Source organism: Phasianus colchicus, chromosome 7, assembly GCF_987193195.1.
Source record: "Phasianus colchicus chromosome 7, bPhaCol1.hap1.1, whole genome shotgun sequence".
Taxonomy (NCBI): domain Eukaryota; kingdom Metazoa; phylum Chordata; class Aves; order Galliformes; family Phasianidae; genus Phasianus; species Phasianus colchicus.
In genome coordinates, this window is record NC_143442.1 from 9,520,231 (window position 1) to 9,543,608 (window position 23,378).

At 40.6% G+C, this 23,378-nt stretch overlaps 1 protein-coding gene across 10 annotated transcripts in view; it reads right to left on the minus strand.

Moving 5' to 3' along the window:
- Nucleotides 1-23,378, minus strand: part of KALRN (kalirin RhoGEF kinase) — a 447,706-nt gene that overhangs the window by 208,077 nt on the left and 216,251 nt on the right. For all 10 annotated transcript variants that reach the window (XM_031590658.2, XM_090143646.1, XM_090143648.1 and 7 more), the window contains exons 7-9: nucleotides 21,013-21,204; nucleotides 13,226-13,357; nucleotides 9,038-9,268 (exon numbers count right to left, since the gene is read on the minus strand). In XM_031590658.2, the coding sequence (XP_031446518.2) occupies nucleotides 9,038-9,268; nucleotides 13,226-13,357; nucleotides 21,013-21,204 (555 nt within the window). The remainder of the gene's footprint in view (nucleotides 1-9,037; nucleotides 9,269-13,225; nucleotides 13,358-21,012; nucleotides 21,205-23,378) is intronic.

Consider the following 23,378-nt stretch of genomic DNA (forward strand, 5'->3'; position numbering starts at 1 on the left):
TGAGATGAAAGAAACCACAATAAGCAAGAAGTACTACTGTTATTGTTACTTCTTAAAAGATGCAGGGGAAAAAGCCTCTTGCATTCCAGCTTACATTTATTCAGAGACCTTATTTTGCTCTGTGTCCTTAGTGACGATATCCAGAGACCTTATTTTGCTCTGTGTCCTTAGTGACAATTTCTCATTCTAGGAAAAAAACAAGCATATTTATGGAGAAAATTATCTTTCCCTTTTTTTTTCACCACTGCAGCCGTACTATTTTTGTGGGCCTAATCAGTAACAGACAAGTCTGATTTTTTCTCCTCTCTTGCTATGAGAATGAAAGCCAACAACGCCTTTCAAAAACAATAAACTAAATATTGTATTTTCAGGGATGCTGACATGCAAACAATCCTAGGATAGAAATAAACAAAAAGGATACACTATATAAGGAGTATAATTCTGCTTAAGAGCAAAACCAGCAAATTTTAGCACTGGGACTGACATCTCAAGTTTGCTGCAAAGTGACTCCACGATCAGAACGGCACAGAGATGCCTAGAATGTTGGCAGGAGGTGCTCTGAACCATACAGAATTGGGCTCTTGCATCCTAATCCATGTCACCCAACATCAGGCAGTACACTGAAGGACGGTCTGAGCAGCCTACTTTCTCATTATTTTCCCTGACAGTGAGAGTAAGAGAGGGAATTATCCATACAATTCAGATTCTAGACAAACTGAGTCACTCTCTAAAGATACCAGTGTCTCTCCACTACTATAAAAGGAGACTGTGCATTAGGCTCCTGACTTGTATAATTCTGTTTCAATCTCAAAGACAGGCAAGATAAATCCAGACAACAGTTGCCTCTACCTCCAAAGAAACAACTGTATCATTCTATCACCTTTTCCTCTTCTGCATACAACAAATGACGCCCTCTTCATTCCCTGTGAGACAGATTCAAAGTCTGCAGGAATCAGTAGGATTTCCAAGAGTTTTTAGAAGTCCTTCCCAGAGGTTCCTAAACTCTCAGTAAGAATCCAAACATTTCCAGTTGAGAAAGCAGCAAAACAGAACCATCTATAACATTCAGGTCTTGAAGGAGAGACAGTACCCCAAATAAGAAAAACACCTTTTGCAGCACAAAGGTTTTTTTTCCCCCCCCAGTTCCTCTTTTCACTTTGGTAGGTTCAGAGATCAAGCTGGCTGGTTCAGATTTCTTCAGATCCCATTTCCCAAGACAGCTGTGGAGCTCATCAAAGCGTTCCTTCACTGCTCTTACATCAGTGCTAAGTAAACTTCAGTTAGTAACTGAAGCTGGCCCCTGAAGTTTGATATCCCTAGCACTGCTGCTCTGCGTGGAAATTAAAAAGTGATCATTATTATTTTTTAATCAGTGACTCTTTAAAAGCACAAAGAACAATTGTCTGCTCAGCTTAATAACTATACAGAGGAGGAAAGATAAAAGGTTGATTCCAGATAATTTCAAGTTACACTTTAAATCAAATTATGCAGAGGATACAGTACTGTTAATCAACAAGCCTTAAGGAATTTCCTGAATAAATATCATTAAATGAAAATATAATAATTTAAACCTATAGTTCTTTGTGAAGACTTTTGGCACAAGAAGTACAAGATAATAATGATCTATATTTAAAAAGGATTGTCAGAAGTTCAGAACAGAGCTCTCTCTCTCTCTCTCATATGACTTTGAAGTATTTAAAGTGATTAACTTCTTAGGCTGGCAGCCTGAGACATCTTCAAGGTGTTCTTACACCAGACCCTGAGCAGTGGTTACAGGGGGTAAGTCTGACTACCAGGGCAGAAACACAAACCCTTGTGTTAATTAAATGGCTGTGTCATTAGTAATTAATTTTGTACTATCTGCAGGATACTAATCAGCACAAACATAACACCATTTTATTTTCAAATCACTGTCAGTGTTGGGTGCCTGTCAATCCTCTTCAGAAGATGAGTGGGGCCACAAATCCCATCACTGCTTAGACCTGAACTCCCAGCGACTGAAAAGGTGACAATTCCTTTGGCAGGATTAAAAGAACACAATGAAAATTGTTCTAAAGAAGCAGTTGCCAAGATGCTTTGTTGCATGGTCTGTGACAAAAAGGGGATGGAAACAAACAAACAAACATCCTTTCACTTCAGTCTTACTTTACTGCATCAATAATAAACCAGGCTAGCACTTAGTGAGAGGCTGTTAGGGACATAATGTGGGTTTGTAAACATGTGCAGGTCTCACTAAGTTAGCCCTTTAGAGACATGTAGGCTGAAGCTTTACTGTCACCTATCAGAACTCTGTGGTAAAATCTTTATATAATTATCCAGGTGTGGACGCTCTGGCCTTAACCACTGCTGGAATGACAGGGTTATTCAGCATAAAAGCAGAGGTATTTGTTCCCTCAGTCGCGGATAAATGATTGTTTTCTCTCCTGTCACTTCCTCATTGAGATAAGGTTGCTAAGTAGTTTTACCACTTTTGGCTCCTGAGTTTCTTTCTCATTAATATTTTGAGAGAACACAACCAGAGTTAAAACCTCTAACACTATCAAGTACCTCTTCAACCACAAGGGTAGTAATGGTAAGAGCCCACGTACCTTCCACACTCTGAGAAAGTACACCAGTAATACTTTGACAACTTAAACATAGGAGTGACAAATATTAAGTACATTTCATTATCTGATAAATTTACCAAAGGTGCTGTGAAAATTATCTGGAATGCTTTGAATTTTAATGTTTTAATTACTTATCTGTCAGTGGTAGCTATTATTTGTGGGCTAAATCCACTCAGATGGCGCACAGATCATCTGTATTCCGCAGAATCCTGTGGCTGAAATCACGTGGTCAAAAATATAATCTGGACTTGATTATAATATTCTTTCTTCTTTGTTATTTTTTGCAAATAAATCTCTTGTTTTACAAGACCCAGTGAAGGCACTTATTGTAAACAAAACATGAAAGGAGATATATAGTCTGATCTCTTCTGCCTTTGAAAGAAACTATGACTAGATGGAAAACTACAGAATTTTGGAGAACTCACCATTCCCTTTTTAAGTAATCAAAACAACCAAGTGTATTCGTGCATGTGTGGGAGATGCACAGAGCTAATCCTCTACAATCTTGTGTAAAAGCTAAATGAATCATGAACTGCCTCAAATATCCCAGCATTCTTCTGCAAATGGACCACACAGACCATGTGGATCACATGAATTGTTCACCATTCCGAATAGCGTATGGAGGCAGATAGATGTTGGCAGGACATTTTTCTCCATACAAGTGATGTCAGGATGAGAACATGATCTGGTTTCTTGGGCAGTAAAAGCCAGACACAAGTTAAAATGCTTGGTTACAAAGAGAGACAGCCTTTCCTCTGCAATACTTTGCAATCTCCTGCAGCAATGGCAGCTGGTAAATGTAATGATATCAGTGTGGCCACATGGCCTTTTTATCCATCACCAGAGAGATAACCACACAAGGAAACAAAAACTATGTTCATTAATGTCTCCGGGCACGAAGCCAACAGGACACAGATCCACAAATTTAGAGAAACCCAGGTGAACTTGACACTGCTAAAGCGTGACCTTTTTTAATAACAAAAAGGACTTGAGCCATCACTACAGCTATCGTGGCAAAAGTCATAGCTTTCTCAGTACGTACCCATTTGCCAGTTCACTAGTGACTGATATCTTGTGGTTTGCCACTGGTGTTCAGTGGGCAAAAGCAGGCTGTTCCATTTTTCAAGCCCAGACAACTTAAGATATTGTAAAAAGCCAAAAAACTTCACCAGCACAGACAGAACTTCTACATCCACCTATTTTTCAGTTCCTCCTTTACAGGCAGCAATCACAATCAAAGCAAAGCAAGGAGGAGGCAGTATCAGCAGTGGCCCTGGGAGAATGGTGTGAATCTGTAGAGAAAAAGGCTGGTTGTGTCAGGCTGAGTGTCAGTGTGCATGCATGGATGGATGCAAAGACTGAGAATTTACATGAGAAGGAATGAAGTCTGCAGAATGAGAACTGCAGTTTGACTATTCTTCCAAAATTCCAAGTTCAAGGCATGCACAGACCATTTCAATAGGGCATCCAATGGGTATCCATTTTCCTTCTACTTTTATAGGTATGCTTCAGGCTTTACAGCATCATTTGGGTCACAGAATCACCGAATGGCCTGGATTGGAAGGGACCTCAAGGATCATGAAGCTCTAACTCCCTGCCACATGCAGGGCCATCAACCTCCTCATTTAATGCTAGACCAGGCTGCCCAGGGCCCCATCCAATCTGGCCTTGAACACCTCCAGGGACGGGGCATCCACAACCTCTCTGGGCAGCCTGTTCCAGCACCTCACCACTCTCTCTGCAAAGAATTTCCCCCTGACATCCAACCTAAATCTCCCCTCCCTCAACTTAAAACCATTTCCCCTCATCCTGCAGTTATCTACCTTTTCAAAGAGTTGATTCCCCTCCTGTTTGTAGGCTCCCTTTAGGTACTGAAAGGCTGCAATGAGGTCACCCCACAGCCTTCTTTTCTCCAGGCTGAACAAGCCCAGCTCCCTCAGCCTGTCTTCATAGGGGAGGTGCTCCAGTCCCCTGATCATCTTTGTGACTCTCCTCTGGACCCTCTCCAACAGCTCCCTGTCTTTTTTGTAATGGGGGCTCCAGACCTGGACACAGTACTCCAGATGGGGCCTCACAAGAGCAGAGTAGAGAGGGACAATCACCTCCCTGTCCCTGCTGGCCACCCCTCTTCTGATGGAGCTCAGGATACCATTTGCTTTTCAAGCTGCAAGAGCACATTGCTTGCTCATGTTAAGTTTTTCATCCATCAGGACCCCCAGGTCCTTCTCCACAGGGCTGCTCTCAAGGACTGCTCCTTCCAGTCTGTATAGATACCTGGGATTCCTCTGGCCCAAGTGCAAAACTCTGCACTTTGCTGTGTTGAACCTCACTGGGTTCACCCAGGCCCACCTTTCCAGCCTCTCGATGTCCCTCTGAATGGCATCCCTTCCTTCTACCGTGTCAACTGCACCACTCAGCTTGGTGTCGTCAGCAAACTTGCTGAGGGTGCACTCGATTCTGTCACTGATGTCATTGATAAAGATGTTAAAGAGCACTGGTCTCAAGACAGACCCCGGGGGGACGCTGCTCGTTACCAGCCTCCACCTGGACATGGAGCCATTGATGATCACCCTTTGTCTGCAGCCTTCCAACCAATTTCTTATCCATCAAATCCACATCCCTACAATTCAGAGATAAGGGTGTGGTGGAGGACCATGTCAAAGGCACTGCTCAAGTCCAGGTAAATGACATTGGTAATGATCCTTCCGCAGGGTCAGTTTATGAAGTGACAGAATTCAGACAAAATTCTTGCCCATATTAAACCAAGGGGATAAGAGAACACAGTGGGGTGCAGAACAATGTCATAAACTTACTTCAGCTATTTCTAAGGCCGCTCGGTAACATCTGCTGTTCATGAGAACAAAGGGAACATATTAAAAATGGAGAGATGAAGATGAGGAAAATCAAGATGTAACAGGGGGAGGGAAGCAAAATTGGAGATGATGTGAGAATAATTCCAATTTTCAACAGGAATTGAAATGGTGTAAGTATGCTGGTAAATATTCTGCAATTAGAACACCAGAGAGTGACAAAAAGGAAAAGCTGCCATAAATGGGCCAAAAATAAGTAACAATTTCAGAATAACAGTATGGATGTCAATGGGACTCTTTCCCTCCCTTGCAGGGCACAATCTCAGCACCTCCTCCCACTGCTGTGCTTGAGAGATCAAAGAAAGCAGTTCATCCCTATCTGAAATGATAGAGAACTTCTAAAAAGCAACTGAAGCAATGAAGTATTTTACACACTTGGCAGTCTCACATTTTTTATAATGATCCCAAATACTTCTGGTGTTAAAAGAGTTGCTAGTTAGTTAATACCTGCTTAGAGCCTCTTAACTGCTCACAAATTATCTCCTCTCTCTGTTGTGTGAATGGTGCTATTTCCCATGAAAGCTGAAATGAAGTTTCATTCCATTTCTTTACTTTTCATCTTTAAAATGCTATATATTTACACCTCATTTTTCTTAGCATGCCATTATTTGCCTTCAGTCGAGTAAATTGATATCATAGTATTAAAATATAGATTTAATAGCAAATAATCTTCGAAAATGTCTGATAGTGTTAGGTAGTGCTTAATGACATTTTATAGCATAACATTTCTTATATTTGTATCATAACTTGGCAATCCTCTGTTTATTTAAACTTTTTTTTTCTACAGCACAACTTCTGTTTTGATTATGAAACGGCTGTAAGATTGCCTGACTTTCTATCTCAGAATACAACAAACTTTTCTCTTTTAATTCATAGCTTTCAGTAGTTTGTCCAGTTCAAACTTAAACCAATTTAGACTATTTCCTTGTCAGTAGGAAACTATCCCATATCACTGCCATGACCTGCCAGTAATGCATACAGTGCGTACTCTGGTCTTGCGAATGGCATAGAAGACACTGAGGATGAACGGTGGAGCCACCATCCCTGTATGTGTTCAGGAACCATGGGGATGTGGCACTGAAGGACACAGGTTGGGGTTGGACAAGATGATCTTAGTGCCCCTTTCCAACCTTATTGATGCTATGAGCCTAAGTGAACAAATCCAATGTAACACAGCTTAACCCTTAAATTCAACCCAAAAGAAACACGCTTGACCTACATAAAGCTTTCATCCAGCTAGCCAGTTGTACAAGATCTCCCTATGAAAACCTGGTAAAGTTGCAGTGTGATAGCATGCTTAATTTTGAGCTGGGTGGACAGGGAAGAGGATAATCTTTCTTAAAGAAACCGCACTTATCATAACTGGTCTAGAAGACAGCAAACTCCAACAAACCCAGGACTCTCCTGTCAGGATTTGTTCTTCCACATCCTTCTCTTTGTAGATTTGAATCCAGAATAAGCTAGACACCTTTAGGTTACTAAATTTTGACAAGGCAGCAAATGATGATTATGGATAAGTGTTACTTATAGCTAGTGACCACTTGCTAATTGACAGCTACGCATGCAAGCTGATGGGTATCTTAAAAAGTAAGCATAGTAGAAATTGCACATAGGAAGTGATTACTGAAAAACAAACAAAGAAAGGCCAATATACTCAGAGATATCTTCCTCCTCCTCATGGAATCTCCACTTTATATATCTGTTCAGCTAATAATTTCATTTATGAGTTACAAGGCATTTATCTTGAATAGCACAGCTGTTTGGTGAATAGAATGATTCATTTCTTCCTCTCTACTTTCTAAGCAGGATGAAGAGATGTAAGTGTGTGTTGGGACAGAAACATGTCTGTCATCAAGTTGTTGCTTCCTAGATAACTGCACATTAAAAGAAAAATTTGGAAAGACTGCTGCCAACAGAACTGACACAGAGAGTGATGCTGTCTTAAGTAACTGTACTTCACTGACACTTACTACTTGCTTCTCTCCTTTCAAAAAAGGTTGCATTACACACAAAAGACAGTATTCCTTTTAAAAACAGAGACAAAGACTCATTGCCCTGCATAAGTGGGAATTTAAAGTCCCAAGTGGGTTTCTTGGAGTGAACTGCATAAGTATTTCTACACATTTCAAAAGATGTAAGAGAAGAAGTTTGGATGGAATGATTGAACAGAAGTATAAATCGCCCTAGGAGATGAAGAACACCTAAGCTAATAAGGATTCCTACCAACATTATACATTATAATTGGAAAAAATGTAAAGATATCAGAATTTACAATACCTCCTTCTTAGATATTTTAACACCAGAATTGTATTAAAAAATACCTGAAAAGATCATATGGTTTGTAGAGAGTATTCTAGTTAAATTCCAGTTATGTGCTCTACTTAATAAATGGCTTATGAATTTCATTACCATGAAGCATTGGCTGATACATAATGAAAGTGAAGTTGCTTAAATTAAGCATCTGTTACATAAAATCTCAGTCTAAATTATATATACAGCACAAATATTGGTGTCGTTTTATAGGGAAAGACTGAGCAGGTGGAAGTTCTGCAAGCTTCAAGACTACCAAATAAATGGTCACACATTTGCAAGGGGTATCTGCAGCCACAGATCTGCCTGTGCTGGTGCACTTCAGCTGTGGCCACAAACCTATGTGTTACATACAAGTTGCCTGTCTCTCCTCCTTGCTGGTTCTTGTCTATTCTGCATGTGACAGCCTTGTTGCTTTGTCTCTCCCTTGTGTTTCACCGGGAGGAAGGCAAAGACATAAGGAACCCCAGGGACATTAGAATGCTCCATAAACACAATTAGAGCATTCAGCCTCTTCATTTAAAGCAAGTACCATATTGCTACCAACATCTGTTTCAGGCTGTACAGGGGCCCATAAACAAACCACACCCTTCTGAACCAGCAGAGTCCTGTAGCATCTGTTGACTGTGTTTGCATATTTAGCAGCTACAACAACGGCATCCCCTACATACTGTCAATTACACTGCTGTGTGTATTCAGATGGCTTCCTTTGGGAGACAAATGTCATTTACCTGCAGCCCGAGTTCTTAGAGGTGAGCCTGTATGAGCTGTTACTGTGCTGTGGGCTCTGTACGTTCAGGGGGTACAGTTCATTTGGGCCTACTAGTTAATAGCACAGGTACCTGCCCTGCATAAATGGTAAGAATGCAAAGATCATCCAAACATCACCCCTGTAAGATCTGTATCAGTACTCCTTCCACACAGGAGGATGAAACACACTGCAGTTCAATTGCTTTTTACACTTGAAAACCTTATTCTTCTATTAAACACTGTTTTCTAAGGAACAGTAAAGCACCTGCAGCCAACTGCTCACTTGTGAAAAATTAACCACTGAAAATAGCGTCACATTCCTGTAGGGAATGGACTGATCAATAATCAGCAGACTGACTGATGGCTTCTAAAGTGAAACTGAGAGGTGTGTCAGTATTTTAGCATAGATAGAGCAATGTGTATAATCCAGATAAGTCACCAAACTACCTTTACAGCTGCAAAGAAAGGATCATTCTTTATCTCCTTTAGTAACAGCTTTACCTGTTGAACATCCTGCTGGAAAACACAGAGCTGCAGCCTTTGGTGCAGCCGGACCTTTCGGTGCTGCCAGATGCTCTCCAGGCGCCGCTGGTGATGCAGGACCTCATGTACCACATCCAGTACCTGGTGCACAGCTTTGGAGTAGTTTGCAGTAGCAGTGAGGGATTCTGAATTCCCAGGGCTCAGGGGACGCTGTAGGACATCCAGCAAGGCTTTTCCATCCTGGCTTACCTGAGTGAAGAAACAAGTCTCCTTCACTGAGCTGATACTTCAATATTCAAGAGCTGAGAACGAACAACCTCGCTGATTCTTTTTCTCTGCATCTCTTCCTTATTTTAGTCAATAAAGAAGCCCTCATTACATCTCTATTTGACTTGTACTTGCACATGCAGCGCTGCCTTCGCTTCCTCATGGGCCTGCTGTGTCACTCAGCAGCAGCACAGGTACCGCTCTGCTGGGACTGCACAGACACAGCAATCCCAAAGGATGTTACGTTCTGACACATGGACACTGAAAATTCCTGACATGCACCAGCTGATGACAGGTGGCATTTGCAATAGGGGCCTATTTACATGAGGAGGTGGCATTTTAAGAAAACCACAGATGGCAGAGTCATTCATATTCTGTATGATAAGGGAGAGTCCTTTCATCGTAGGATTACTAAGTAGGAATATACCTTCTGAGGTGTGACATTCTGATTCTGTATTTCATTCAGTGGCAGCGAAATGAGGATAGGAGGGTGACTCTCCTGTTCCCCAGGAGTGCTCAGAGGCATCTGTAGCCTCCAGTCTCAATGGGCTACAAAGCCTGGAGACAAATGGAAAGTCCTCTGCACACGTGCAATCTTTTTTTGTGCGTACTGAAAAACAGTTGCAGATGCAAAGGCATTTGGGCATTAAAAAAGCAGAATGCTAGATTTTTTTAAATGCCAGAATATATTTAAAAAAACAAACAAAAACCCTATCCTAACAAAAACATATTAGCAAGTGTATACTTGCATAGTTCTCTAAAAAACATTGCCTTAAGATGTTTGAGCTATGGATTGCAAACTTGAAATATTTTGTTCAACAGAAACATTTAATAAAGACACTACTGGAATCCCTCTCTTTTCTCAGCCTACTCTCCTCCTTTCCCTCAGAAACAAACTGCAGAGAAATGATGAGGTTTCCTGGAAACGTGTTTTTATTTCTATGCAATCACAGCCACTAACCCTGCTAAAGAATGGTTTGAAGAATGCTTTCCATCCAGTTTGAATATTGATCATTAGCAAAGTTCAAACATGTCTCAAGGATTTTCAAGTCTCATTTATCTCCATATTATAGTTGCTCAGTCAAATGTAGCAAATGCCCACGAATCCCAAATCTGAGTCTTTTGGCAAGCCATGCCACAGTCCCAGGCTGTTAGAATAGTAAATGTGCAGTGCAATTGCAGAGAAATGAAGAGAGCCTCTGAGAATTATACTTGCAGAACTGGGAGTCAATTCTCATCACACTAAGTGGGCTTAGGCGGTGACTATTAGGTGGGCTTACGCGGATCCTTGGAGATTTTTTTTTTTTAAATATTCATGGTAATTTGGAATTAGATCAGGAAATAAATGGGAAGCCTGCAGGGAGAGGTTTTTCCATTCTCAGATTTGGTTGCTGCCAAAAAGCAGCTGGAGCAATCTGCACAGGCTGAAGCCTGCTGGGGTCACAGAGGGAGCAGTCACAGCCACAGCAGCGCACAGTGGGAATACGGGGGGATTTTAGCAGGGAACACTGAGGCACAGGTGTTTCCTTAGCAACCCAGTGGAGGTGGCAATGGCTGTTAGGCAGGAAGCAGCAGCATCTAGGCAGGGAAGGAGGCATGGCAAGCTGCATCCTATTTTATCTGTGAGAAGATAATTAGCAACAATCCAGTCACTGGGAATAGGGAACCAAGGCCATGCACACACGTGTGAGCAGCTTATTAGACCTGAAACTCATTCTTTCCGCTGACTAACTTCACTGTGTGAATTCACTACAGGCCTGATCCCACTATTTGGGTTATCAGTTGGTCTGAATCTATCCCATCATGTATTTGTTCCTGTTGTCTGTCTGAAGAGCCTCAGAGATTACCAGTTAAGATTCTTCGCTGACACGCAACCTCGCAGCACTGTCTGCACAGCCAGAGATAAATGCCAGATATCAAGTGCCCAAGTTGTTCTGCTAATAATCATTAACATACAGGAGAGGCAGCTAGAAACATTCTCCTGCTTTGTAGCCTACGAGCTTGTCCTGTCACACTGACAGCAATCTACAAACACACGCCAAGCAGCATGGTGATAGACAACCAGTGATGCTCAATATTTCCAAAGATTTCATACATATTCTAGGACTTCATATCTGCTATGTTTTACAGAAAGAAAGGGAACAGCTTCACAAATGGAGGAGCTATCTCTGCTCTTTTAGCCATTTCAACCCTCCCCTTTGTTTTGCAAAAATATATATCTCTTTTCATGTGAATATTCTGGATTTTACAAGGACTGTGCAAGGTCACCAGCATAAAGAACCCAGTTTAGTCGCATTTACATCTCACTTACAACACATTTTTAAGACATATAGCCAAAGTCTTAAACTTAATGGACCTGCACCCAGCATGACTTGCAGCTCCTGTGATCTTTAAGTGACAGTGTTGTACCTGTCAAAGGAAATTTGACCATTTTTTCCCCCACTTATTTTTAATAGTACAGAAATGCTGCTGTTCAGCTACAAGAGATACTGGTGGAGCAATATAAACAGCCTGGCTTGAGATATTTATGGAACCTCCTCCTGTGTCAGAAGCAGCTCCCAAATGCATATCCCTGATGTGTGCGTCTTCCCTTAAGCACAGTTCTACCCAAAGTAAAACCAAGAGCATCACTTCATTTTCAGAAGAAGGAAGGCCTGTTCTGCCAACAGCCCCACTTGCTGCTAGCAGCAAGTAGAAGAAATTGCTTGGCTGTGGGTTGCACATCAAGCCCATGATCTCTGCCTTCAATGTTTCTGAGCTTCACTCATAGTCAATAAAGGAAGGAGGCAAATAATTATGGCTACAACCATGGTAAAAAATAAAATAAAGTTTTCCTAAGATTCTTTGGGCATCTCTTCTTATGTTCCTGCAGAATATCTAAAATGTTTCCTTATACTCTATAACAGGACAGAAAAGGCCTGTATATCCAGATTTATATGTTTATCCCAATGAATATCCATTCTATTACAAATATTGTACTATTGCAGAAATAGAAAGTGATTTTCAATGACTCTGTAGGAAAAGAAAGTGAAAGCTACAATTTTCATCCCACCATAAAGAGATCATATGAAAGAAACATTAATTCTATAGGCAAGAGACATTGTCTAGATTTGAGAAATGAGCACGTGGATAGGAGGTAGGGCTCCACAGTCTAATCCAAGCTTTTATGTTCTCTACGTAACCACGGGCAAAGGAATGAATATTTCGGAAATAACAGACTGTAACCTTTCTGGCAGTTCTACAGAATGCCTAAAAACGTGCTTAGAGAAATAATGTAGAAATGTTTTAAACAGCTGTGTGTGAGACAATTTATAGCTTTCTGAGGAAGCATCAGCAAAAGCAATATGCATATTAAAGGACGCTTTTGTAATGTATTTTAAATAATTTTCATTTCACAAAAGCTAAGACTGAGGTTGCTAAACTAATGCTAGTTTAAACATTATTTTTTAAGAGAGATTTTCAAGTGCAATCAGAGAACCTTAGTTTCTGACTAGTCATGTGCATAAAAATTCACAGTTCCAACCAGAGGCCAATAGGAACATTCTCCATTTGCTCACACAACCTCCTGCTCCTGAGAAGCCCAAGTATTGTATTAGAAGCTGCACTTCATGACTGCAACCCAGAATTGCTCTTTCCTCATGACTAACATCCAAATCATTCATGCTGTTTAGAAAACAAGGCATTACTATTCAACATCACTTACATTCTTCATCTTTTCTATATGAGGTTTGTCCCTAAGATTGTCCTGGTGGTCCCCTGCAAGCAGACTCCAGGGAGTCCCCAGACTGGGAGTAGACAGTTCTGACTTCTTTGAAAGAGCTGCGATAACGGAAAGTAAACCTACTTTTTTTTTTTTCTCCCCAGAAAAGCTGACTTCCCAAACATAGTCAAGTATCTGTTTGCATTTAGCAGACATGTTCTCCTCTGGGAAGCACATACCTCTGTGTAGGCCTGTGTTACTTGTTCATACAGAGACTGATGATGATGGATGGCCAGCTCTAGGTCTTGCATTTCTGAGGGGAGGCCTCCTTCACTGCACATTTTACACCAGGCATCCACACCTGAAAGGAACTGAAAAATTACAGAAACAATGAGCAACAGTGACAAAGAACATCATCACAACAGCTTTAGAGAACTGAGTAGAATACCACTTAGAAAAACTAGAATGCCACTGACAACTCCAGCCCGGACTGAGGAGAGTGTAACAGTCAAAAAGGATTGGAAAAGTATATTCCTGTTACCTCCTGAAGAGTATCTCTACCCAAAAGAACATTTTCTGTTCCTTTTGAATTAAAAACCTTCTTTAACCAGGCTCAGAAAACACCCATACTAAGAGTCTTTGCATATAGAGCAGGGAGCCTGCAATGTTTGGAAAAAAAACATCAGTGTGAAGCACAGGAGGATCCAGCTGTATTTGCCATCATCTCAGTCATCAAACATCCCTTGGTCACTCACCTGTACTTAACTCTAATTTGGGCAATAGAAAACTCCCATTAAAATCAATACTGACATTCATTTCAGTGAAAAGCAGACAGTCTGTATTCAAGCAGCTCCCAGCTCAGGGCCAGCTCAGTGGGATTGCTAATAGGATACCAAGGCTTTAACCTCCAGGTCATACATTTGGTCCTGGCCCAGGTCAGCAGTGATCAGATACTATTACCATCTGATGGCTGTTAAGCAGCCAATTCAAAATGAGCTCCTGGTCTCAGTCCAGTTCCTGGTGGGCAGAGATCCACAAAAAGGGAGAAAAAAAGGGACTGCCATTGATATGGTTTAGCACCTTGGTTGGAAGCCTTAACAGAGAGGCAGAAACTGAACAGTCTTGGGGAGTAGAGGGATGGAAAAAAAATTTCCATTCTTTAAGGCCTCCAAAGAAATGCTGATGCTCTTTAGCAGAACAAACTGGGGAAGGTCTCCCAGGTGCTGCCTATTCTGCAAAAGAAAGGTGGAATTTAGCCTGTAAGGTTCCTGTCTTCTTCCTTTAAGCAGGGCCTACTCCAATGACATAATTGCTACCATGCTCATATTTAGTCTGTACTAACTACCTGATGCCACCTCATTATTACTCATTAATATTTTTCTCTTCCTCCATCTATCTGATAAACCAACCTGCCATACTTCAGGGCTACAAATTAAAAAAATGAACAGCTGATTATAAAGCAGATGCAGTGCCCTGTAGGATGAACTTGTAACACCACATCACTAAATCACAGCTTTACCAGATCCTCAAGTGCTCACCTGTGGCTTCTTCGTAAAGCGCTCCTCATGGAGTGAGGGGCTGTGAGATTCAAAGTAAAGAGTTTCAATTCCACTCAGGTATCAGCATCCTTTTTTATTAGCACTGTAATGCTATTCAGTATGCTGTTGTGTAAACAAGGCTATAATGTGTTTGCATTGTAAATACAGAGATTCAACAACAAAGATAATGCCCTAAACATTTGTGTCTACAAGGTACAAATCTACCAGTGAGAACTATGCTTCCTAGGAGACTGGAGGCAAGGACACCAGGTCCTCTTATGTTAATCTGACTTCTGATCTGTCACATCTCTACAGACAAAATTCCCAAACACCTCTCCATAAAGCTGAAGTTGCCTTATTTTTTGCTGAGCTAGTGGAATTCACATCATTTCCTAGTCAGTTTTAACGGTATGGAGCTGAGGCCAATCCCTTCTGGGGCTGTTACATGAACCTCTCACAGTTGACACAGTGAACAAAGGACCTCTACACCTTACAGATCAGTGTTCCTGCTGCCAGAATCACACAGTTACAGCTCTTATCTGAACGGCTGAATTCTATCCATTTTTATACAAGCTCTTACAGTCTTGTTACTCCTATGCTGCCATAGGACCAGAGCATGCTTTGCACAGTAGGTGGGAGACATCTCAAGAAGATTTTATGCACCTAACTGCATCACTGCCTGCCTGTCTCACATCTGCCTTTTTTCTGTATATCTATTGTACACAGGCAATGTCACATCAATAACTACATCAGCAATTCCACTCCTACCATGAGCAGGAGCAGCTGATGTCCTCTCTTTTAAGAAGCTGTAAGAAACGCAGCCTGTTGGTGTGTGGAGTTCATATAGGGAGAGTAAGCTATGTTTTAAGGACTTCTGACAAGTATTACTTCATACCACCAGACTATCAATCTGGGTATTTTGTAAAAAAGAACAGCTATGTCAATATTTATTACTTGTAACTTACTCTGGTGGAGCCAAGCAACTTTATTCTGTGTAACTCTTCATGCTAGAAACAGATTCATGTGACAAAATCATTGCTTGAGTTAAAAAAAGACACATTTAAAATTACGACTGTGAGGTTGGAACGGGAGCGAGGACCAATATAATTGAAGTTAATTGCTTAAATTTCCAGTTAGCCCATAGACTGGAATAGTTCCTATAGGGAGCATAAAAGCTGAAATGACAGACTCCAATAATTGCACATGTGTTTCAGAATCTGAAGAAAGATTAAGAAAAATCTCTCCTAAAAAATAAAATCTTTCCTTGTGCCTAACAGCCCACACTTACTACTGGTTCATAACCTATCCACCAATTCACAAATCTGTATTAGGCCCAGCACTAATGGATGCTTAAACCACTTCTCACTAACTCTCCTCCATGATTCCTATTCTGGATCACACAGAAGCTCTAGAATGCAGCTCTGACATTTTGTAGCCCATGTTCACTTATGTTTTCTGCACAGTCCTTGCTTACTACTTAGGTCTATGCATGAAAACCGCAGGTTAAGCAGGGTGGTTTCTCAGGTCCCAGAGAAATTAAAAACAGACTCTGGCCTGTCTTTGTCATCCTGTCTTTGTCATCCTGAAGTGATGCAAAAGAGCTGTGGGGATGATGGAAAGCGAGCAATGAAACTGTTCTTAGGCCTCAGTGGCCTAAAATATCTATTGATACACACATGTATAATTATATTTTGGCTTGTTGGGTGTTTTTTTGTTTATTTGGGTTATTTATTTTTTTTTTTTAGGGGTGTAGCGTATGAGACTAACTGCATATTTCTTGATGTTGTTTCTGAAATCTCCTTTCCCTATGCGGTGCTAACATTATCCTTGCATCTTAAAGATGTCAACTGTCTTCTCCTTTGCTTCTTTCCCTCAGATTTCCTCTCTTTTTCACTTCCTTTGCTCAAACAGCAGAGCACTCAGATGGATCAAGGCAGAAATGAGCACAGTAGTCTCCTTGGCTAGGGAGGAAGGTAATACAAATGGCCACAGGTCAGTTTGCAGAGGATCACCATAAATATCTAGTGCACACACTCAGCACCTACTCCTTTAAATAATAATTCTGCTTGTGCACTTCTGAGGGTAGTCTCTGACCCAGAATTAATTGGTTTAGATCTCTCAGCTGATTGAAGATATTATTTGTTGGTTCTGACAGGATCTGTAGAGCGAGCACCTTATTAATAATTCAGCACACAATCAGAGATTACAGCCAAGAAAGGGAGGACACCTGGTATGTCTGCTTCCCTCACCTGGCAGTCAGTGGGCCAGAACCTCCTCTGGTGTACCTCAGCATAGTTCTCAAAAAAAAAAAAATAAAAAAATCACACTGAGATAAGGCATGTTATCCTATATTCCCTTGCAACTTAGAATAGCCTCAGGTACCTAAATATATATAAGATGATTTTATTTTGCACTAGAATCTCATGCAAGCATGAGAAGAAGAAAAGATAGATTTGTAGCAGGCAATGTTAAGGGACATTTGGACACTTAACTAAGTACCCTGACTTGTATCTTCACCTGGACACAGCAAGTGTTTGGAATTTAGTTCACCAGCTTTTGATCAAGCACACACACTGAAAGAATCTTGGCAGGAGGCTAAGTTGGCAAGATTCATCTTTTCTTTCCTTCCTTTCTCTCCTTTTTTTTTTCCCTGCCCCATTTTCTGTGTCATTTTCTTGCTAATGGTTAGGTACATTTAAAATATGTTTGAAAAAATTAAGGAAGACACATGCATGCACTAAAACATACAGGCAGAGAAGGAGGAAAAGAAAGAAACAAAGCAAAAAACAAGCTTTGGTACAGGAACTCATTCAGCCACATTCAATTCAACATGCCACATGTATCTGCTATGAGAGCCAGGAAAGCAACGTGATTCTGAGGCATGTGAAGACAGATGTGAGGTTCAATTCCCAGCACAGTTGACTCAGCCTTTCATCCTTCCAAGACAGACAAATTGTGTTCTGTGCAGTGTGCTGTGTGGGGTCTTTAGGAAGAGACCTTGAAAAACAAGTTATTTCCTGCTCAGCTTGCATATTATGAGATCGGAGAACTTTTCATAAATCTCTGTCCCAAGCCAACAATTTCCTTGCGGGCTGTGGCGTGCCAAAGGCTGAAAGATTATGATCCTACTAGACTTGCTTCCTGTTGGCATCACAGGGAACTTCAATCAGTAGGAAGAACTGAATAAAGAGATGGTAGCAGCTTATCGTGGCTGGGGAAGGAAAGAATCTGCATAGCAGACTGGTATGAGGCATGCTGTGGGAAAACTGGTTGGATCTGCATTGAGACTTCCATTACCAACAGAACAAAGGGAGCAAAATCAAGATTTGATCTGCAGCACGGGAAGCTGTGGGTTTATCTACATCCTTGCTTCAGAGATTTAGACCTTAATTATTGTAAAATGAGGAAGCCCTGATTTTAATTATAAATCAAAAATACAAGAAAACCACCCTTGGTGATGCCAAATAATAAGGGATCACATTGAGAATGAATGCTCAATAGATCACAGGCTGAATTATAAACCAAATCCCAAATGCCTCACTTTTTATACTATACAGAGGTCAAATGATTAAGTTATTAGAGAACAAGTCATTGGTTTATACTACCAGAGTAACTGAAGCAAGACTAACAATTCAGTCTTGGCTAATGGACACACTGACTCCCACTTCTCTTTTTTCCCCATCAGTCTGAGTCTGCAGCCTTCAGCACTTATCTCTCACTGAATTGTCTCCTACTGAAAGAAGGAGTGACTGCCGTTCGGAATTAGCAAATTCTCCTGTCTGCTTAATAATGAGAGACTTGCCTCTGTCAGGCAGCACAAACCTCAGTTCCTTTTATAGTAGTGCCAAGGGAGGACTGTTTTTTTCAGACCCAGCCATTCAATTGCACAGAGAAAAAAAAAAAAAAGAGCCAAAGCTGAAAGTGACATTAGTCTAGTCTTTTTCAAGTTAAGGCTGAGGTAAAATATCCACTTTGACAGCGTTCAAAGAGAAAGATGACAAAAAACCTCACCTCTAACTGACAGGCAGTTCAGTGCAGCTATTTGTTTTATTGTCTTTCATCCTATAAAATACCCTGGCAACTCCTCATAAATTGCAAATAAGATTGACACTTCAGAAAAACATGGGATTGCTCATAAAAAAACAAGTACCAAACCAAACAATAACTAATTCATTCATAAATCTTTAACCATTCTCTCTCTGTATATAGACGGGATATAATTTTTTTTATTTTTATGAACATACAGTGACTGACAAAAATCAATACAAAGTCTGCACCTAAACTTTACAGTGCCCAGTGTACAGAGGTGAAAGTACTTGGACCAGCCATCTTGTTAGGATATCAGGTCCATCAGTGCCTGCACTTATGTGAGCACATACATCAGTAGGTGCCTGGCAGGGTGAGTAATTGCTCCATGTTACAGCCTGTAACGTTGCCAGTAAGAAGTAAAAAATATAGAAAAATGCATCATTCTTCAGTAAGAAACAAATAACAAAGAAAGTCTTTACTGTTTAAGCTAAACATTTCCTTACATGTATTCTGACTGTTACAGTTGGAAAGAGTAGTGTGGTGGAAAGGTGATACAAGAGTGAAATGGCAAAAGGGACAAACAGGGAAAGAGAATACTCACCCATCTCCAAAGACCTAGGCTCACAGGGAGAAGTCCACAAGGAAGGGACCTCCAACCAGAGATCCTTACCCAGTGGCAGTAAGTCCTTAAGTGAGGTCTAAGAGAGGTGTAACCAGGCTCCACCCCTTCAGATCACACAGCTGAATTGCCTTCACCTGTGCTCCCAACACTGAGCTCGTCCTTTCCCCAGGTACTCAATCAATGGTTCAGGCTGTAACTGAACAGTTCCCATACACTGACCCATGAGGCATGATTTCTGGCTTAAAAGTCATCAGCCACTTGAAATATGGGCAGTATATAAATATTTGCAGCTTTAAAAAAACTATTCGGAAAAAAACAAGTGCAAAACAGCACTGAAAAAAACTCCCAAAGCCATGTTTTTAAATGGGAAATGAATACAATCAGTATATGGATCAAAGCTGAACCATCACTGATAGGTGGAGCTGGTTTTAAATCTGTTCACTGATTTTAAATCTGTCACAGTCATGAAATTATGAAATAATTCTGAGGCAGTGGGTGCTGCATTTCAGCAGTGGTGACAGTGATGTGGAATACAAGCCATATTATGGACAGCCACACACAACTGTCACACTATGAAATGAAGGGTGGCTCAATCAGCTCACCTGCGTGACTTAGTGATTTATGACCACAAAACTGCATATGAAGCTGAATATCAGCTTCAATGCATTAGAAATGGCAACACTGAAAGGTCGCACAATTTGTACCAGGTGGTTCACACAGAAACAGAAAGAACAGTGTGTGCAAGTTTGTTAGAACTTATTGAACCAATACAAGGCTGAATGTGACAGTTTCCTGGATTACATCATTACCAGTGATGAGATGTGGTATCACCACTAGGAGCCAGAGTCAAAATGGCAGTCCACAGAGCGATGACGTGAATTCCCCATTGAACAGAAAATTCAAAGCACAGCCCTCAGCAGGGAAAGTGATATGCACTGTCTTTCGGGATAAGAGAGGAATGGTCCTTCAAGATTTCCTGGAATCCAGGACAAATCTTCAATTCTGACAGCTACATTGTGACACTGACTAAGCTAAAGGCTCAAAATTCCAGGGTCAGGCCAGAGAAGATGACAAACTTTCTCTTGCAACACAATATTGCCAGAACCCATATCATTTAGGAGGTTGTGGAATACACTGCCCATCTTAGCTGGACTGTCGTACCACACACACCATGCAGTCCTGATTTGGCACCTTCTGACTTCCATCTGTTCAAATCAATGAAATATGGAATGCCCGGGTAACATTTTCCTAGCAATAACATTATAGCAGCTGTGAAAAAGTGGATCACCTCTGTTGGTGCAAATTTTTACAAGCATGGCACGAAGGCTCTCATTCATTGCTGGTGAAAACACATAGCTGACGGTAGTGACTAAGTTAAAATGCAGTGCTTTGTTGTTGAGAATTTGCTCTATCAAATATCGTTATTGTGCTCTTTGTATCTACTGTAGTTTCCATGGAAATAAATAGGAAGTATTACAGAACAATCCTCATACATATCAATGTTGATACTTGTTTTCCTGACCATAATATTCCTGCCTTTATCCACAACACTGATAGAAAACTAGGCAACAGAAATAAGGCAGCACGTAATGGCATAAGTGCATTTCAGTTATCATTAGATTCTATCTCACCACTAAGGCCAAAAAGTATTTCCTTACCCCTCAAGTAATGCATGCTAATTTCTGTGGGGGGATACGTTGCTTTTCGTTTTGAAACACTGCTCCAGTAAGAGCAAGACTCTTAGTTTAACTGCACATAAGCCAAAAACCATCAGGTAATAACATCACCGCTATCGAGTTGTCAGTAGATCACTTTGCTAGTCACAGAAGTAGCTCACCTGTTCAGCTTTCTGGTGAAAGACAGCAGACATGGCTAAGATGGTGCTGCGTTCATCCAGAGCTGCAGCAAAACTCTTCCACTCTTGATCCAGCTGTGTAGAAATTTGTTTAATTTGCTGGGAAGCGTAATGGCCTGCCTCAGACAGCCTGGATGCAACAGACATGATCCGATTTATGTTGACATAGGCGTTCTGAAAATTAGAAAGCACACATAAATAAAGAGCAGGAAGAACCGTGACCATTCTGCCTTCATTACAAATTCCAAACACCACCAGTTGGAGCAAAGCCGAGCAGTTCAGTGAGAGTAATCAACCATCCTTTTAAATATGCACAAATAGCAGGCATACTACCCTCCACGCTAAAAATGCACCCCACAGGAATTTTTTTGCATATCTATGCCATTATCTACCACTTAGTTATTTCTCCTCTTCTTCTGTTTGTTTGTTTCTCTATGTATTTAAGTCAAATCAATTGCCATTCATTAGCTATTTACTCATCTGTTAGGGTTTACACATTGCTTCTTGATATTTCTGTCGAATTACTTCACATTTCTCAAAGCTAAGTCCACATATTTATAAAGGAAATGTTTGCTTTCTATCCTTTGAGAACTCTGACAATCCTTTATAGACAGGCAGTGTCAACAAACGGAAAAGTCTTAGAGAATTTAAAAGAGCCCATAAAGATATTCTATAGAAAGATGAGTTTCCATGGAAATGACCATCTTGCTCAAAATTTTCATTTGGCTAGATGTAGTCAGATCAATTTTAAAGAAATAAAGACTATTTTTTTCCCCTGTATGATTAGAAGAACACTGATCAAAATTATTCTGAAGTTTTACATATACTTAAAAAAAAAATTATTGTGATTTGATTGCAGCTGGTGGTCAAACATCCAAATACCTCTAACTGCAACTTTAAAAAACATTTAAGCCTTTCTCTCAGAGAGTCTTCATGACTGATCCTGAGCCAAGACAACTTCACAGTATATCAGGTCAGTTATTGTGGTGAAAAACAGTGTAGCAATAGTACAGAGGCGTAAGCCTGGGTGAGTTGTACCAACAAAAGACACGGGATGTTGTCACTTTTGAAGAGAAAGAAGAGTTGAAATCAATAAGTTTTGACTACACGTGAAAAATAGTAGGTTTCCTCTTTTTTTTTTTCCCCCATGCATAATTAATTATCTTGGGTATTGCAATGCAGTGGGCATCATCCAATAGGAGAAAAACAACTGAATTCCTCGGTTCTCTGCAGCTACAGCATACAGACATACCAGCTAACCAGCAGAAAGGCAGAAGTAAGCTTAGTTGAAATACAGCAGATGTTCCTAGAGTCTGTTTTCCAAGTTAGGGAGATTTCTATATCCTTATGTCTATTTGTTATATGTTTATACAGAGATGAAGATCTCCCTGAGGAAATTTAATTTCTTAGATGAGGCTTTTTAATGGCAGAGTACGAAAGCGTGCTGTAGCAAACCCATCAACTCCATCACTCTTCCAACAGAATGCAAGGAGTTGCATGGGTGTCACCTGTTCACACCTCTGTTCTCAGTGCACCAAGTGGAACTGGCTCAGGCAACAGAGTATCCAAAGCTTCCTCTGTTGCTTCTTGATTGATAAATGGATCCAAGCGCATACTCGGATGCGATGTGCTCTTCTGTACAGTTCCAATTGGCAGTGCCATGTGGATACCTCCTACTCTGTGACATAGGTACCCCTCTCATCCACTGTCTCTCATATCTCAGTGATTCAGTGACCCAAAGAAATCCAAGGTATAGGAAAGCTTTGGCTAAAAATCTCAAACAGCACATTCTATCAGACACTTTGTTTCTTATCTCAGTACATTGTCACCATTACTGGGAAAAAATGGGGTCAAGATTGTGAAGGAGATTTGGATTGCTGTTGTGGGTTGAAACAAAATCTAATATGGCTTCAAAGCACTCAAGAATTCAGTTTTGAGAATAAAACAACAAAAAACATTTAACAGACCACAATCCTCAAAAATTGCAAGACGCTTATTTTCCCATCATGGAATAGAGTAAAATTGTAAGCAAGCTGCTTTCATCTTTATCTGCCAATGTGTAATGTTTCAAGTAAAATGGAACAAAAAACCTAAAAAGCCAAAATTTAACTGTCACATTTCACAGAGTTAAAACTTCCTTTCCCTCTGGTCTGTTCATCTCTAAAAACTGAATGAATGGGGAGTTTCTGTATTACAGTTACATAGATCTTTTGGTCCTAAAAGAGAGCAAATTAAATAGAGCAACCACTATCTGTGACTTCATTTTTCCTTTAGGATGGAAAAATCCACAACTAGCAGGTTCATAGAGAGCTTCACTTTAAATATAATCTAAGTCCAAGCTCTTTTTT